The sequence below is a fragment of the Castor canadensis genome, chromosome 1 (genome assembly GCF_047511655.1).
Source record: "Castor canadensis chromosome 1, mCasCan1.hap1v2, whole genome shotgun sequence".
NCBI classification, from domain to species: Eukaryota; Metazoa; Chordata; class Mammalia; order Rodentia; family Castoridae; genus Castor; species Castor canadensis.
Genome location: NC_133386.1, coordinates 51,669,790 through 51,687,378, shown reverse-complemented (window position 1 = coordinate 51,687,378; position 17,589 = coordinate 51,669,790). Strand labels below are relative to the sequence as shown.

Sequence of the window (17,589 nt, the reverse complement as noted above, 5' to 3'; positions counted from 1 at the left end):
CAGCATATACAATGATTATATATGAACTAAAGCTTTGAAAGTAAACTGTATCATGTCTCATACATTGTTATGTACACATACATATACATTTTTACAAGAGTGGGGTCATGATGTATACAGTCTTTTAAAATAAACTTGATATTTTAGAAGTTTTAGATTTGCAGAAACATTACAAAGATAGTACAGAGAGTGCCCAGATTTCCTCATCTAGTTTTTCCTATTACCATCATTTATTGGAATGCCATGTATAATTAATGAACCGATATTGATATATTATCTTTATTAGCTAAAGTCCATTCTTCACTCAAGATTTCCTTAGTTTTTACCTAGTATCCTTTTTTCTGTTTCAGGATCTCATTCAGGGTAGATCATGTCTCTAGGCTCCTTCTAATTCCGGCAGTTTTTTTAGACATTGTTTTTGATGACCTTGAAAAAATTGAGAAATCTTATCAGGTATCTTGTAAAATGTCCCTCAGTTGGGATTTGTCTAGTATTTTTCTGATGGCTAGACTGTGGTAATAGGTTTTGTGGGTACTGAGATGAAGTAAAGTATCATTTTCATCACATCAGATCAGGGGTACATACTTCATCATCTGGCTAAGGTAGCATCTGTCAGTTTCTGCACTCTAAAGTTACAACCCCATTTCCATATTGTACTCTTTAGGAAAAGTTTCTCCCTCTTTCCATACTGTAAATTTTGTATTTTTTTTTGTGTGATACTGGGACTTGAACTCAGAGCCTCATGCTTGCTAGGCGGGCACGCTACCACTTGAGCCACACCAACAGCATACAGTATGTTTTAGAAGGAAGTCCCTGTGCACAGCCCATCATTAATGGATGAAACATTGTACTTTACTTCCTAGAGATAGAGTTTCTAATATATTATTGGAAATTCTTATGTAGGAGAGATTTGTTTATTCTCCTCCCTGTTTATTTAGTCAATTATTTATATAGCATGACTCAAGGGTGTTTATTTTATATTCAGGTTATAATCCATACACGTATACATAATTGATGCATTTTCTTTCATAATAATAGCAAGCCAATAAATAGGTGTTGTAGGTAGAGCTCAGTGGTAAAGGACTTATCTAGCATACATGAGGCTCTGGGTTCATCCCCAGAACATAGACACACACAAAGACACAGAGTCAATAAGCAGAGGCAAACATTGTAACTTTTAGAGGTTATATAATATATATTTAATTGATCTTCTACTGATGTACCTTTTTTTTTTTGAGACAGTGTCTTTCTATACAGGCTCAGGCTGGCCTTAAACTTTTGATCTTCCTGTCTCCACCTCCTAAGTGCTAGGATTACAGGTGTGAGCCTGTAAATTTTTGGTACATTTTTGCTTTTAAGTTTTCTTTATTTCTAACAATACTGCTATAAGATCCTTGCACATTTATTTTGTGCATTTGTTTACCATTCCTGTTTACTATTTGTCAGTCAGCTTTCTGTTGCAGTAACGAATACTTGAGATAATCACCTTAAAAAGAAGAAAGGTTATATTGGCTCATCGTTTTGGAAGCTTCAGCCCATGATTAGTTTGCCCCATTGCTTTAGAGTCTATGGCAAGGCAGTACAACATGGTGAGAGCATGTGGCAGAGGAAGCCTATTCATGTCAGGGCCAGGAATGAGAAGATTCCAGGGTCTCCCAATCTCCTTGGAGGGAAGGTCTCTAATGATCTAAAACCTCCCCTAGGGATCCTCTCCTTAGTTTCCACTGCCTCCTAATAGCACCACTAATTTTCAGGATGAGGCCTAAGCTTTTGGGGGACATCATATATCCAAACTGTAGCCCTATTTTAACTTCCTCTCTAAAGCAACTCACGCTTAAGCTATGTTCCTGGGTTTTCAGGCACATCCTGCTTTCCTTGGTTTTTTCTCTAGCTGGAATGCTCTTTGCTTATCCTTGTCCACTGAAGACCTGTGTATAATTCAGGGCTCAGCTTAAGGGGTGCTTGCTGTGAGGCTATTCTCTGGTGTTCTGAAGAGAGTTTAATGGTCCCATACCACCTCTCTCTGTTACACATATAACACTGATCAGCTGAACCTCATTGTGTATTGCAGGACTCTGTATTTTCCTACTAGTTTATGAATTCAGACAGAAATGTGATCCATCACAGTCGCCTGCATTTGCATCCCACCACAGTGGTGGGCACATCAGTAACTAGCAGATTTTGTTTTTGGTTGGGGTGAAGAATCTGAGTAACTGAGAAATTAAGAAGTGACCTCAAATATGTTTTCATTTCTGTTTAGAGTGAAAACAACTGTGTATAGTTAAAAAGCTTTTTTTTTTCTTTCTTTCTTTTTTTTTAGCTAGCTGTCTGTCAAAAATGTTGGCTGAAGACTTTAGAATTGGAGTCCTTGTCTTCCAAAAGACATCTTCAACGTGGCAAGTCTTCAAAAGAAACTGGACAGGAACGCAAGAGAACGGAACTGAAGTAATTAAAAAAAGGCCTCTGATCCTTCCGATTTCCTTGTTAACTAGGCAGGTGGCATAAAGTCTTTCATACATTATACTTAGCTCGAGAGGCCAACGCCAAAACCCCAAACCAGCACAAAGCCAAGGGGCAGCGTCAGTGTGGCTGTCACACTGTGTAGCAAGCTGCTGACCTGATCGATGACCCACCCAGCCGTCACCTAGGAGGCGACGCGCCCCTTCGGTTAATACTTACACTACACCTCTGTGATCCCCGGCTCAGCAGAAGGCCCTGCGGTAGACGCGCATGTAGACACCGCCACCCGCAGGCTCCTGGGACCATGCGCCACGGGGCGCCCCGCCTCCGCACTCTGACGACCAATGACCTGCGAGCTCCGAGGCACGTCCCGCTGTTGGCCACGCCCCCTTACCGGCAGGGCGGGGGGTGCGGGGTGCGACTTTAAGAAGCGGCCGCGGGCAGCGGGCTCCGTCGGGGTGCGGGGCGGTGGACTCTGGGGCTGAGTGTTGAGCCCTGAGGCGCTCGCTCGCGCGCCGTCGCCGTCCTCGCGGCCGCCCCTGCGCGGTGCGTCGCCCGCCAGTCCACCCGTTCCTCAGGGGCTCCGGCGCCCTCCCCTCGGCCTCCCCAGTCCGCCCGCGCGGCTCTCGCGGCTCCTCCGCGAGCCGGCCGGGAGCTTGCGCCCTCGCGCTCTCTCGGTATCCGAGGGGGGCCGCCTCGGGCCATGGTTCCCTCCCAGGAGGAGCCCGCCTCCGCCGCGCGGGGCACGAGTGAGGCGCAGCCTCCCGGCCCTGCACTCCTGGGGGACGCTCCTCTGTCCGTCCCGGGACCCTCGGACGGCTCCGAGGCAGCCGCCGAGAAGGTGGAGGTGGAGCTGGCGAGGCCGGCGGGCGCGGAGCCCCGGGAGCCCCCCGAGGGCGGCTGGGGCTGGTTAGTGATGCTGGCGGCCATGTGGTGCAACGGATCGGTGCTCGGCATCCAGAACACCTGTGGGGTGCTCTTCGTGTCCATGCTGAAGACCTTCGCGTCCAAGGACGATGACAAGATGGTCTTCAAGACAGGTGAGGCGCTGCGGCCAGCCCCGGGGGAGCCTGGGGTCCCAGAGCGCATCCCGAGTGCGGGGCGTGTCGGCGCCCCGTGTGCGCCTCGGTGGGTCCCCGTGTGGCGGCGTAGGTGACCGGTGGGTCTGTCCTGCTGCAGACCGAGCCTGCTGCCCTGGGGCCTCGGGGTACGGGTCTTTGTGTGGAATCCACATGCAGGTGTTTGGGAGCAAGTGGCAGAACTTACTTGCCCCGGGCTTCCTCCTTTCCTCTCTGCAGAGGAAAGCGCTGAGTCCACAGTGCTTGGAAAACAAACAGAAGCTTCCAGTACCCACAAACGTCGCCTTGACCGTTTTACCGTCTCTTTTGTGACAACGACTGTTGGGTGGTGGTTCATCGGCCTGCTGGCTGCGCTGCAGAGGGGTGTGTGTACGTTGGGGAACGGCGCGGGAGTTTGGCGAGATGAAAAAAACGTATCCCAAGGTCACGGGCAGTTTTGAAAGGAGCCCTTGGAAAGCCACGGTTCGGTGCCCTCTCTCTCGCTCTCTCCGCCTGTTTTGCTCTCTGGGCTAAATATAGAAAGCATAGGAGGCAGCCGCCCCCGGGACTGGGAAAAGGAAGGCGAGGGGTTGCCCCTTCCTGTTGTGCTCTTTGACGTTTTCTGCCATGTAGTCTATGACATGCAAAAGGCGCCGACTCAGCACTTCTCGCCTGTAAGAGCGTTCTTACCAGACTTCTGACTGACTAGACAAAAAACAAGTCTAAGACCTTCTGCATAACATTTTTCCGTTAATTATTTCGTTTCATCCTGCAAGGCAGGTGTTGGCAACTCCACTGAGGTGAGAAAACTGCAGCTCCGTGAAATAGTGTGTTGTTGGGTAACAGAATGGAGCTAGAGCACATCACCAGCTTCAAGTGATTTCCATTACTAAATCAGGCGCCTTTTCTGCCATTTGGGCAACTTTATTTATTTATTTTTTAAATTTGAATTAGGATATATTCGTTGTACAGGGGTATTCATTGTGACAATTCCAAGTAGGTTTATATTGTACATTGGTTAGTTGGTCCTCACCATCTCTCTCCCTCGACCCCCTCCCTGCCCCACTTCTAGCAATTGCAAGAGATTTCTTTGTTTTATTTCCTACAGTTATATGAAGTCCATCAACTGTATTCCTTCACTTTAATCTCCTTCCTTCACCACTCCCCTCCCACATGTCATTTGGGGAACTTTAAATGATCAGTAATACCTCTCTCCTCCTTTCTCTCTCCCTCTCTTCCCTCTTTCCCCCTTTACCTTCCTCTCATTGCCCAGGGTGGGCATGAACTTTTGGTACTCCTGCCTCAGCTGGGATTATAGGAGCCATCCACCACACCAGGCAGTAATATATATATTTTTAATTTTCTATTTTTGGAGTGAATATTCCTTAGGTCTTTAGTGTGCATACAAGGAACAAAAAAAGCATTTTTTTCTTTTGTTTGCAGTGCTAGGGATGAAACACAGGGCCTGTAGTGTTCTAGGCAAACACATTACCACCAAGCTACACTCCCAACCCTTAAACTTATGTGGTTTTCATTATATGAATATATTGTACTTATGCATCTTTTTAATGGGTATTTAGAGTGCTTCCAAACTTCTTATAAACAGTGCTGCAATGAATATCTTTGTGCATTGTTTCCTTGCGCATGTGAATAAGAGGCCATATTTAACCTGAAATTTCTATTCCTTAAATAAGTATTGAAGATGCTGTTTTGTGCAGGTCATAGGGTTAGGTAAAGTAGTGTTAAAATGTAACAATGCATCCTTAGTTTTTAATTTAAGGAAGGTGACCCTTGTAAAAATGCAGGATAGATCTGCATGTACAATAGCAAACAAAAATAATTTTGTGTCTTTTCTATGTGAGTATTGAGTGGGAGGGAGAAACTCAAGAAGGAGGTAGATTTGACACAGTTCACAGGTAATATTTTAAGACTAGTTATTGCAGCATTTAGCATATTTTTGCCTGGGATTACAGATTTTAATGCAGTTCAAAACAACTGTTGTCTTGTTTACCAGTGTTTTTGCAAACTCATCTGAGTTTTTTCTTTCACACATACAACCATACACACACACAGATTGAAAGAGAGACACTAGCACCCATCACTAAAGTTCCATTTGGTTAAGGTAGCTAAAGGTGGTATGTTAGTCAGTTGCTTTCCTTAACTGTAAGATACCTGAGATAATAAACTTATAAAGAGAGATGTTTATTTTGGAGATTTCAGTCCATAACTGGTTGGCTTTTTCTTTTGGGCCAGTGGTAAGGCAGCAGGTTATGGGTGGCATCAAATGTGGAACAAAATCATTGACCTTATGACCAGGACTGAAAGAGAGAGTGGAAGACCAGTGTCCCACAGTCCCCTTTAAGGGCATGCCCTCAATGACCTGCAGTCTTCCACTGGACTCCTCTTCTTTAAAAGTTCCACCACCTCCCAGTAGCGCCAAGATAGGGACCAAGTTTTTAACACATGGGCCTTGGGGAGACAGTCTAGATCCAAGCTATAGCAGTGAGGGAAAGGAAAGAAATTGGTTTTGTCTCTTGAGCTCTTTTGACTTTTGAACTCCATGTTTTCAGTTTCTTTCTTTGTTTCTTTTTCTTTTGTGGTACTGGGAATTGAACTCAGGGTCCCACACTTAATAGGCAGGCACTCTACCCCTTGAGCCACGCCCCCAGCCCCTTTTGGTTATTTTTGAGATAGGGTCTGCCTTTATGCTTGGGCTGACTTGGACCTCCATCCTCCCAGTTATGCTTCTTGAGCCAACCATGCCCAGCTTTTATTGGTTGAGATGAGGTTTCTGATGACTTTACCCTGGCTGGCCTCAAACTATGATCTTCCAGCTCTCAGCCTCTGGAGTAGCTAGCATTATAGGGGTGAGCCATTGCACCAGGCCTGTTTATTCAGTTTTGATGAATCTTTCTCCATTTATTCAGTTCATTCTTTAAACTCTTTCAGTCAACTTTGTGTTTGTGTGGATGTGTACTATTTAAACAGTTGTGCACGTATGCCAGTTAAGTGTATGAAGATGTTAGTGCTTATGTGTGTGATTGCCATGTATGATTTGCCCAAACTAGCCTGTTCTGAGTGCTCTTGTCTAACTCCTACAAAGAGACTCTGTGTACTTGTGATGGCCCTGTATCACACAGCAGCTAGATTGAATAATGACTATTACATGGGTGCTTGGTAATACACATATGACTGATAAATTTAAGGGCTGAGGGGAAAAAAGGAAAAGCAGATTTAACCTCAGTTGAGAAAAAATGGTTATAAAATAGTGGGTTTTTGTTTGTTTAAGACTGGGGCCACAGCTCCAGTCCCAACCTGTTCTGAAATCTGACTGTTCAGACTTTTCATTTTAATATTCTGCAGCTGAGACAATAATAATTAAACATACAAGCTTCAAGTAAAGCACAAATTGTCTAGAATTTGTTTAAGGCTTTTATTTTTCCAAGTTTGATCTGTTTTTTACTGCTATTTCATAGTTGATAGTCCTGCTCTTAGAGGACAATCTGTCTCCTCCCTTTCTTTAGCTTTTTTGTAGTAAGTAATTAGCCTGAGAATACAAAGGGAGGTGGTGGGGAAATAAAAACCGAGGTCTCCAAATGATGGTGCACATTTCTTTTTCTCTTTCTTTTTTCCCTTCCTTCCTTTTCTTTTTCTTACAGGGGCTGTCCGTGTAGCCCAGGTTGGCCTCAAACTTGATCACAGGCATGCACCACCATGTCTGACTATGGTGCACTTACTCTTGAGTAGTTTCTGTGGCTAAGCACTTTATATGCATTCCCATTTAAATCTTTTTTGCAACTCCATGAAAATAGGTTTTATTAATACCTTTCTTTTCAGGTGTGAAAACTCAGGCTTACAGAGTTTAAGCAGGGGAGCCAGATTTTAACTTCTGGTTTATCTGACCTTAGGAGGTAGGTTTTTAACCAGTGATCATATAGCACTGACATGGTAACACTTTGTAAATCTAGTTTTTTATGTTGCTGACTAGTGATTGCTTGAGTGCTATACCAGGCATTCTGGGATTTGAAAGAAGTCTGAAAGACTGGGGTCCTGTTACATGTCTTACCTTATAGTCAATAAACAATTGCCAATTAATATCTCATTAAAAGATTTGGGGAGGGGAGAAGATTTTGGGGGGAGGGCAGTTCTGGAATTTGAACTCAGGGCCTCACACTTGCTAGGCAGGCGCCCTACCACTTGAGCCACTCTGCCAGCTCATTAAAAGATTTTTGAAGTGTAGAGAGACTTCCACAGACAAACATGGTACTTTCATATGGTATTCAAGCAAATGTCTGGGGCTTCCTTTGAACAATTTTCCTCCCTTAGATTGATCCACTAGTTGAACAGTTTTTACAGGCAGAGCTAGTAGGAGCTTTTCTTAGGTTCACTTCTCTTCAGGACTGTCTACATTCTTCTTACATAACAGATGATCCAGCCAAAATTTCTCAGGACAGGGCTGGGAAAGAAGAAATTTATTTGTAATAAGGTGTGAGTTTTCATCTCTTACTGTTTATCCTCATTGTTGTACAAATGTTTGCTAACTATCTAAGCCCTCTTTTTTGGGCTCAGTGCAGGGCACTGGAGATGGTGCCAATTCCAAAGAATTTAGGATCTGTTAAACTACAAATGAGTAACACAAAGGAAGTGACTGAACACTCCCTAGAGGTACTTGCGATATAACAGTCCTCAATGTTATTCTGAGAGGCTGAAATTCAGAGGAAATTCCAGCAGGTGGAGGGGGGGCAAGAGGAGGGGTGGGGCTAGGAAAGGCATTTGATGGCCTCTTTCTCTGATTATAAATTGCACTGAAATTAAGACTTTGGAAAGGGGAAGCCAGCAGGAAATACACGGTTGGGCAATGGAACCAATAAACAATGCAGCATCCCAGCCCCGTTGTGGTGGCCAGATGATGTGGCACTCATGTGCCTCTCATGTCACTTGGTGGTGTAGTAGTTGTGGCAGGTCAGAGGAAGTGAGCTGAGCTTGCTGTCTGTTTTCAGTTAAGTTTTTATCTGTTCACATGTGCATGCTTCTTGCCTGGCCTGAGGGGAATCGGACAGTTTTTAGAATACTAAAATAGATACTACAGTTAACTGGAACATTGTTTTCCTCTAGCAATTGCAACTACTTTGTTTTAACTCTTCAGAAAAGTCCATAGAATTGATGACTAGAGTTTTGTTTTTGTTTTTGCAGTACTAGGGTTTGAACTACTCAGGGTCTCTATCACTTGAGCCACATCTCTAGCACTTTTTGCTTAAGTTATTTTTCAAATGGGGTCTCACCTTTTTTTTTCCCCAGACTATCCTTGGACCACAGTCCTCCTCTTGCATAGCTGGGATTACCACCACATCCAGTTTATTTGTTGAGATGGAGTCTCACTGTTTCCCAGGTTGGCCTGGAACCGAGATTCTCTTGATTTCTATCTTCTGAGTAGCTGGGATTACAGGTATGGGACACTGCTCCCAGCCTGAGTTCCTCTATCTTCTGATCCAGTTGCAATGTCATGAGACACTGTCTGTGATCTTGTTTACTTATCTACTAATTTCTTCCGGGAGAAAGACAAATGTTTTAATGGTATATTTGATTTTTTTTAAAAATAGCAATTTAAAATATGTTTTTAGAATCAGCATTTAGGGTAATTAGTAATATCCTTTGTGATCCACAGTCTTGGTTAAGAAGATCTTTAGTTTTTTTCAGTAATTCCCAAATGTGTTCTTTAATAGCCTTTCTTGAAAGTAGAGGGTAAGTAGTGGTAAGTTTGGGAAATATTGCACTCTATATTCCCTACTTGGAGATCATATTCATATATATATCAATATATACATACATATATATATATTTTGGTGATGCTGTGGTTTGAACTCAGAGCCTCACACCTGGTAGGCAGGCACTCATCCACTTGAGCCGCTCTGCCAGCCCTTTTTTGGGCTGGATATTTTTTGAGATTGAGTCTCCCAAACTGTTTCCTCAGGCTGGCTTCAAACCATGATCTTCCTGATCTCAACCTTCTGAGCCCTCTTGGATATTTAAAGTGTAAATCAAGATATTAAAATTTTAGCAGTTTAAAAGAAAAGTTTTGTTTCTGTTTGGCTCTTTGGGCGTAATGTAACACAACTCTCCCTCTCTGTACTGTGACAAGTTACTCTTTAGACAGTTGTAATCACAAAATAGTTTTCAAAAGCATTTAATGATAATGTATCATGCATCACCTTTCACTGTATCTTACCAGCACCTCTGAAACTGCAAGTCAGTGCTTCCTGACTGTTTAACCCCATGTTTTCATATTCACAATTATTTTCATATCTATCATAATGAAATTCACGCTTTTCCCTCCAAAGGCTTAGGTCTTTAACTCTGCTGAAATTTGACAGTAGACACATTAACAGGAGTAAAATAACAAATTTATTTGATCAGTTCATGACACCTCTAGTTGCTTAAGTTAGAAACCTGAAATTCATCTTAATTCCTTATTTCTTCCCTTTCCTTTTCCTTTATAGCATAGTCCTTTTGTGTTTACCTCCTTAATGCTTTATACATCAGTCCTCCTTTTCTTTCATTCTGTGTCTTAATTCATACCTTCATCACTTTGGGCCTCAACTGTGAGAACCACTCAACTGGTTTGCTTGGCTTCAGTTACACACTTCAGTAATTTTTTTTTTTTTTCAAGAACTGGGGTTTGAACTCAGGGCTATACAGCCACTCCACCAACCCTTTTTTGTAATGGGTTTTTTTTAGATCAGGTCTCGTGAACTGTTTGCCCAAGCTAGCTTTGAACCACGATCCTCCTGAGCTCTGCTTCCTGAGTAGCATGGACCACCAGTGCCCAGCTTGAGTGATTTTTTTTTTAATTATTAGACCATATCATTTTTCTGTTTAAATGCCACCAGTGATGCTCATTTCTTTCAGGAAAACATCAAACTCCTGCAAAGCTCTGATCCTTGCCCTTCACTGTTTCCTTTTTGCTCTGTGTTCTCCAGCTAAGCCAAAGGTCTGTATGTACCCAGATTTGTTTCACTGCCTTTGCCTCTGTGCCTTTATGTGCCACTCCTCTCCTTGTTGTGCTTGTTAGTCCTCGTAAGATTCCAATGAAATGCTTGGCCATTTTATTCTGTGTCACAACCCTGAGACATAAGTTATTTTACATGCAACTCATTACATTTTTGAAGCACTTAGAATGTCAGAGTTTTGGAATTTTCTTTGAGAATGAATTCAAATGAGTTATGAATTAGGCTTAATGTGGAAGACAGAGGACCTAGTTTCAGCCTATTATAATTTAGTATTCTGAGAAAGGTACTTTATTTTATTTCAATTAATTTTTTTTAATGATGGGGTCTTGCCATGTATTCCAAGCTGGCCTGAAACTTGTGCTTCCTCTTCCCAAGTGCTGAGATTGCAGTTGGGTGCCACTATGCCCATGTGAAAGGTATTTCAAAGATAATTCATATTTACGTAAGTGATAGTTTTCATGGTCCTCTACCACAAAGAAGGGGCTTTCATATATATTACTTCATTTAATTTTCATTTATATACTTTCAGACAGGTTCTCTATGTTGCCCAGGCTGATCTTGAATGTCTGTGTTCAAGTGATCTTTCTGCTTCAGTCTCTTGAGTAGCTGGGGCTACAGATATGTGCCACTGTATCTGGCTTAGTTTTTAGACTAGCCTTGTAGTGTGTCATTTATAGATAAGGAAGTTGCAGTTTGCATATGTTAGGGTTGGACTGCATGATAGCAGTATTTACAGCCATTAAATTAGAACGAAGATCATCTTTTTAGCTGGGGAAAATTGTACCTATACAAAAATTGTATAAGTAGAAAATAGAACTGTGCCTTTTTCCCTCTTAAAACTATTTCCTGCATATTTACATGTATATTCTCTAGAACCTTAAAAGTGTCTGCTGTGCTGAGCAGGGAGTGTAGATCAAGTGGTAGAGTACCTGCCTAGCAAATGTAGGGCCCTGAGTTCAAACTCTACTACCACTAAAAAAAAAAAAAATCATTTGAAGTCATTTTTGGAAAAGAATTCCAGTTAGAGTCGTTAGAGCTCAACCAGAAAACGGACCTCATAGTCAAATTAAACAAACAAACCTCAACAAAAACTAACTAAACTCCAAACATAACTGGGATAGTCAGCACACCACAGTTCTGAGCACCTGCTTAGCTGGTGCCACCCACGCAGGGTGTTTTCTCTGGCAGAGATTTGGAACAGGCAACGGCAGTGTGCTTCAGAACTGCTCAGACTCACCACGCAAAAGAGCAGGCCAGTCAGTCTGCAGTGACAGAGGAAAGGAGTGTTGCTTAGAGGCTGCCAAATGTGCAAGCCATACCTTGGCTAATGCAGCTTCATTAGCATCAAAAGTAATTCCTCATCTTGGAATGGAGAATAGAAACAAGGAGCTGAGGAGATGACTTGCCTTATTCCTGAGTCAGACTGAGTCTTCTTTTCATTTCACTAATTTTTAATTACAGAGATAAATGTGAGCTACAGATTTGAAATACTGTATATGGATCAAAGCACCCCCTAAATCTCATACTGTTTGATTTTTTTTTTCCAGTACTGGGGAAAGAACTCAGGGTCTTGTGCTTGCTAGGCAGCTGTACTACCACTTGGGTCACCCTCCCCCCCCCAGTCTGGTCTTTGAAAATTTTGGTACTCATCTCTAGGGGTAGTTTATCCTATTTTCTGAGTAAGTACCCCTAATTCCACCAGCCATGGTTTTTGTCAGGCTTTATTTTGAGTTGTGTTATGGAAATAATTAAGGTTCCCTTTTTTTCCTCTTTAAATACAAAATTATAAAATTGAGTATGCATTTCAGAAATTACTAATTGTGCTTTTCTGGAACTTTGATATGTTCCTTTTAGTGAGGGGAGCTGTGCTCTGTGCTGCCTCCTTCTCCAGTCCCTCTACTTGAGTCACTCACTAAAGAGTTTAAAATTCAATTTAGAGAGCTAGGGATATAGTTCAGTAGCTTAGTAGAAGAATGCTTACCTAGCATGTGTGAGATCCTGGCACTTTGGGTTCTATCTCCAGTAACACCAAAAAAAAAAAACCAAAAAGTTTTAAATAGTTAAATCTAAATGAAAGGTCATTGGTTAAATTAATGTAAAAATCAGGGAAAGGTACATTGGTCTGAAGTTCAACCAGTGCCTATTTTTTTTCTTGCCAAAGAGTAAATTGCTTCAACAATGAACTGCAAGAGTTCAGAAAACCAGAATTTATTTTTGTAACATACTTAGATTGGATCCAAAAACCAATTTTGATGTTTTATAAAAGGAAACCACTACTCATTAAATGGAAATGTTGATTTTTCCGGGTAGATAGGTCTTAATGCCTAGTAGAGTGAGTAAGTCTGGTGCTTTTTTTTTTTTTTTTGGTGCTGGGTATTGACCCCTTGCCTCACAGGTGCATTGGGCATGTGGCACTGCCACTGAGCTGTATTTCAGCCCCTGCTGATATTTTTAGCAGTAAAAATAGTTTCATCTTGCTTAATTATCCTTTTGTTTTGACCTCATGTTGCAATTTTAAATAGTAGTATCCCAAAGGATTCACATTTGCCAGTGGTTGTTTAAACAAGGATGTTCCACAAACTTACTTGATGTTTTAGTGTAAATGGGGGCAGAAAGTCGCCATTATCCATATGTAGTATCGTAACACTGCAAATTTGACAGCAGCACTCGCAGCCTGGTAGTTATTAAATGACTGTAATAGTAAACTTGCTGTAAGAATAAGCTGTTTTGCTGTGATGAATAACAGTTGTATGTAGTTTTATGTTAGGTTTTATGTTTTACTCTTTCTAGAGAAAATTGTTCATTGTGGAATAGGATGGAACTAGTAAAGGGACCTGATTTTTTTTTTTTTTATTATTCATATGTGCATACAAGGCTTGGGTCATTTGGGACCTGATTTTTAAATAAGGTCATTATTTTTACTTTGGCTCAAAATATTTTTAATATCAAATGCCACAGTTAAGAGCTAGATTATATGGTTCTAACTAACCTGAGCCCCAGCCAGGGGCTATATATTAAGTTATTGTTTTTTTTTTCTTTTTTTGAGGAAAGTGTGAGGGTGGGGAAGGGTCAGATAGAGAGATCTGTGTCTCATTTGTGTTTTTATGAGTAACTACACAGGAAACATTAAATCCAGTATTGATAAGTAACTTGTAATCTGCAGTCCTATTTCTTATGTGTTTCTGGTGCACAGTCTAGTTATATGGGGAACAAAGACAAATAGACAGCTTTTTCTACATTTGTTGTTTACCACCAGAACAGAAAGTCTTGGGGCGGGGGGGGGGGTTGTCTCTGTCAGAATAAAAAAAATGGTTATGTTTTAATTGTTCATTTAAACTTAAAAGTGTTAAAGTAATACTTTGAAGATTTAAATTTTTGATCAGTCTCTTTTTTTTTTTTTTTGTAGGAGTGGGGTTTGAACTCAGGGCTTTACACTTGGTAGGCAGGTGCTCTACCACTTGAGCCACTGTACCAGCCCTGTTTTGTTTTGTGCTGGGAATTTTTGAGATAGGGTCTCATGAACTATTTCCCTGGGCTGACTTCAAACCTCCATCCTTTTCATCTCTGCTTCCTGAGTAGCTAGGGTTACAGGTGTGAGCCACTGGCACCCAGCCTGTCCTTTATTTTTTGAAAAGTCATTTTTGTTTGTTTAACATAGCTATACAGGGAGTTTCATTATGACATTTCTATGCATATATGTATTATAACCCAAATTGGTCATTCCCTCCATTTTTCTTCTTTCTACCATCATCTCCCTTCTTATGGTGATTTCAACAGGTTTAAATATTCCATATTCAGTCTTGTATAGAAAGTACATCAAGGTATTCACCTGTACTTCATTCTTTTACCCTCCCCTTCCTTTGCTCGCCCCTTAGTGTAACCTGTTTTTCATTCTTGTCCTTCATTGTTTAGGTGTCTGTCTGTTGTTTAGTGGAATTTTTGCCTTGGTGTTATACCTGTACATGCATTGTGCTAAAGTTGATGTAATCCCCTTCTGCTGCACTTCCTCATCCTTTTCCCCCATCCTGTATTGTATGGCAGTTGTCAGTGTGTTTCTTTGTGTCTTATTCCTACACTGATGTACCAGTCCCACTTTTTAGGAAAGCCAGAGAATTTTAACATTTAGTTGAGATTGCAATTGATGTGCATCAGTGCACATATATGCACGTTATTTTATACATATATATGCATGTACACATACCTGTAACATATATACAGTATAAAGTCACAATCCTTTATCTGACTTTTGAGGCCATATTTATTTTGGAGTTTAGGTTTTTTGAATTTTCAGAAAAGTAGCTTGGTATATCTGTATATGTAGACAAATCTGAGGTCCTTTTTAATCAAATACATTAGTTTTCCTGTAGCAAAATAAGTGGATATTCATAGTAAGTGGGAAAAAGAGAGATCATAGTAGCCTTGTATTAGTTCAAATTAGGTTTTGTCTTTCAGTAAGTGTTGATACCATCTTAAAAAACTTTGAGTTTGGAATTTCAGAATTACAGATAAATGTTGATTTATATGTATTTACTTTTCTGTTACTCAGCAAACATTTTTAAAGTACTTTTTTCTGTCTCCCATAGTGTACCTTCTTAATAGTTTTGCTAATTGTGGTGTTCTAGCACAGTTGTCTACCCTAAGGTATTTGATCAGGCCACTTTGTTGGCTGTTTGAGTAGCGGGCAGTGTTATGCAGTGGAGGTAGCATATCTGTATACATCTCTGGATAAGTTGCTTTTTACCCTTTTGGATTGCTTCTTTGGGGGTATATGTCCAGAAGTGAGATTACTGGTTCAAAGGGTATGAACAACTTTATAACACTTGTTACTCATTGCCAGATTATTCTTTAGAAAACTGGAACCAGTTTACTGTGTTACTAGCAAGGTGCTGGCTCCCTGAAAGCCCTACTAGTGTTAGGTTTTGTTGTTATTAATATTTGCTAATTTAATAAGTGCCAGTGGTATTTTTAAAGATAGTGTAAACTCATGTTTTATTGCTTATAAGACTGTGTACTTTCCCAGTCTTTGAGCCCTTTAGAAACAGCAAATGGCTTGGTGATTACACATGATAAGATCTGGAAGTGCAAGAGGACGTGTACCAGTGAATGTGTTCAGGTAAAACCTTGTTACCATTGTATAATATTTCTACCATGGGGTATTAGGAAGGCATGAGATTATCCTGGGTCTTAGGTTCTTACCTGACATGCCTTGGCAGGAGGGCATGCCCTTGTTCCCTTTCCTTTGTACTCTCAGCCCATGTGTGTTAAGATCTCTTTTGGGGTTGATGTAGGCATGGAAATTAACCATCTGGAAACCTGGCCATAAGGACTTCATGATTCTTCAAGGTGACATCTTATCCTTCAGAAGCTGAAGTCTGAAGAGCAGCCATATATTTTTCACCTTCTTTGCTGTCAACTGCTTCATTCTCCTCTGGATCCAGGCTAATTCTATTGAAAATAACTTTAATTAGTTCACTATTTTGCTATAAGTATGTGTGTGTTTTAAATTGTTTTTGCCCTTATTTTTAAGAGGACATGGAAATCATTTAAATTTGTTGAGCACAAACTATGTACTAAGAGCCATGCAAGAAACAATTTACTTTATTCTGTGCTCTTGAGTGTTTATGAGGGAAGACAAAACGATTTACACTTAAACAACACTAACATGGTATGTGGTACATGTTAAATGCAGTGCAAACAAGATTCAGGATTTTAGAGGAGGGTAAAATGACCTCTGCCTAAACTGATTAAAAGAAGGCATCATGAAGGTGACTTTTGTAAAAGGCTCAAGATTTATGCCAAAAAGAAACAGTGTGTGAAAGCAGTTTTTGGTAGCTTTCCTTAGCAGAGTTAACAGAAAAGGGTATTCCAAGTGCAAGGCCTGGGCAAGGACTCCGAGGCACCTCTAATACTGAATGCTTGTTCTGTGCTTTACTGTGTGTTTTAAATTGCCTTGTTTTTATCTATCCAGTAATCCTTTGGTGGAACAATTCTGATATCTCTGTTTTAGATAGACTACTAAGGTCTATAAATAGTAGGGTAAGATTTGAACTTAAATCTCTGGCTTCAGGACACAGGTTCTTTGTACTTGGCTACCATGGGGCTTATTATGTGGATGTCATGGAGTTTGGTTTGACTAGAGCCCAGGACACATAGTGGAGTCATAGAAGGTAAGGCTGGAAAAAAATAGAGGACCTGGGAAATAGATCTGAATCCCAACTTAAGTTTGGAAGTTATTTAATAGCTAGGCCATGGAAAGATATTGAGGGTTTCTCAAGAAATGCTTTAAAAAGATTTCTGGGTTGCAGAAGAAAGAAATAGGAGGGACACTAATTAGGAAGTCCCTGACCAAAAGCTCGGTGAGATTTGAGGGGCAGCAATGGAAATGGGAAAGATAAGCTAGCTGTGAGGCATTTCAAAGGATAGACTTGGGGAATTTAGGCCAATGATGGGTGTGAAAAAAGATGAGGAACACTGGAACAGAGATGATGCCTGTATCTGATTAATTTTTGACCAGAGAAGCATACATTTTTATTTTGTACTAGACTTCCTAAATTATGTCAATAGTCCTAGATGGAGCCCTCGGCAGGATCAGGGGTATGAGGAGGAGGAAGAGCTGCCAGAGAAAGGCTGGCTCAGGGTTTAGCCATGTAGAATACTAAAGGCTGGTAGGACTTCAAGGGGTGATGTCAAACAGGTAACTGAAGCCAGCTGTGGTGGTGCATACTTGTAATTCCAGCACTTGGGAGGCTGAGGCAGGAGGATCTCAGGCACCTTAGTGAGATCCTGTCTCAAAACAAACTACAACAAAAACCCAGATAGCTGGAAATACACGTTGGGGGCCTGAGAGTGACTCTGAGTCCAGAGGAAAAGCTTTGGAAAGGGCATATCTCTATAGGAAATATGACATGATAGAAACCCAGAAATTCTATCTTAATCAGATCTTGGGATGTTCCTTGGTAATTCAAGTTGTTTCCATTGAAATAATCTTTCTAGCATTTACATTTCTCTAATTCAAATTTTCATTTTTCAAAAGGTCAGAATTATATTTTTTATGGGTTTGTTTT

General features: G+C 41.1%; 1 protein-coding gene across 1 annotated transcript in view; it reads left to right on the top strand.

Moving 5' to 3' along the window:
• The first annotated feature begins 3,004 nt into the window (after nt 1-3,004).
• The window catches only part of LOC109700795 (sodium-dependent glucose transporter 1), a 153,156-nt gene continuing 138,571 nt past the window's right edge, over nt 3,005-17,589 (top strand). The window contains 1 exon segment of the mRNA XM_074076705.1: nt 3,005-3,500. Coding sequence (XP_073932806.1) covers nt 3,164-3,500 — 337 coding nt within the window. The 5' untranslated portion in view covers nt 3,005-3,163.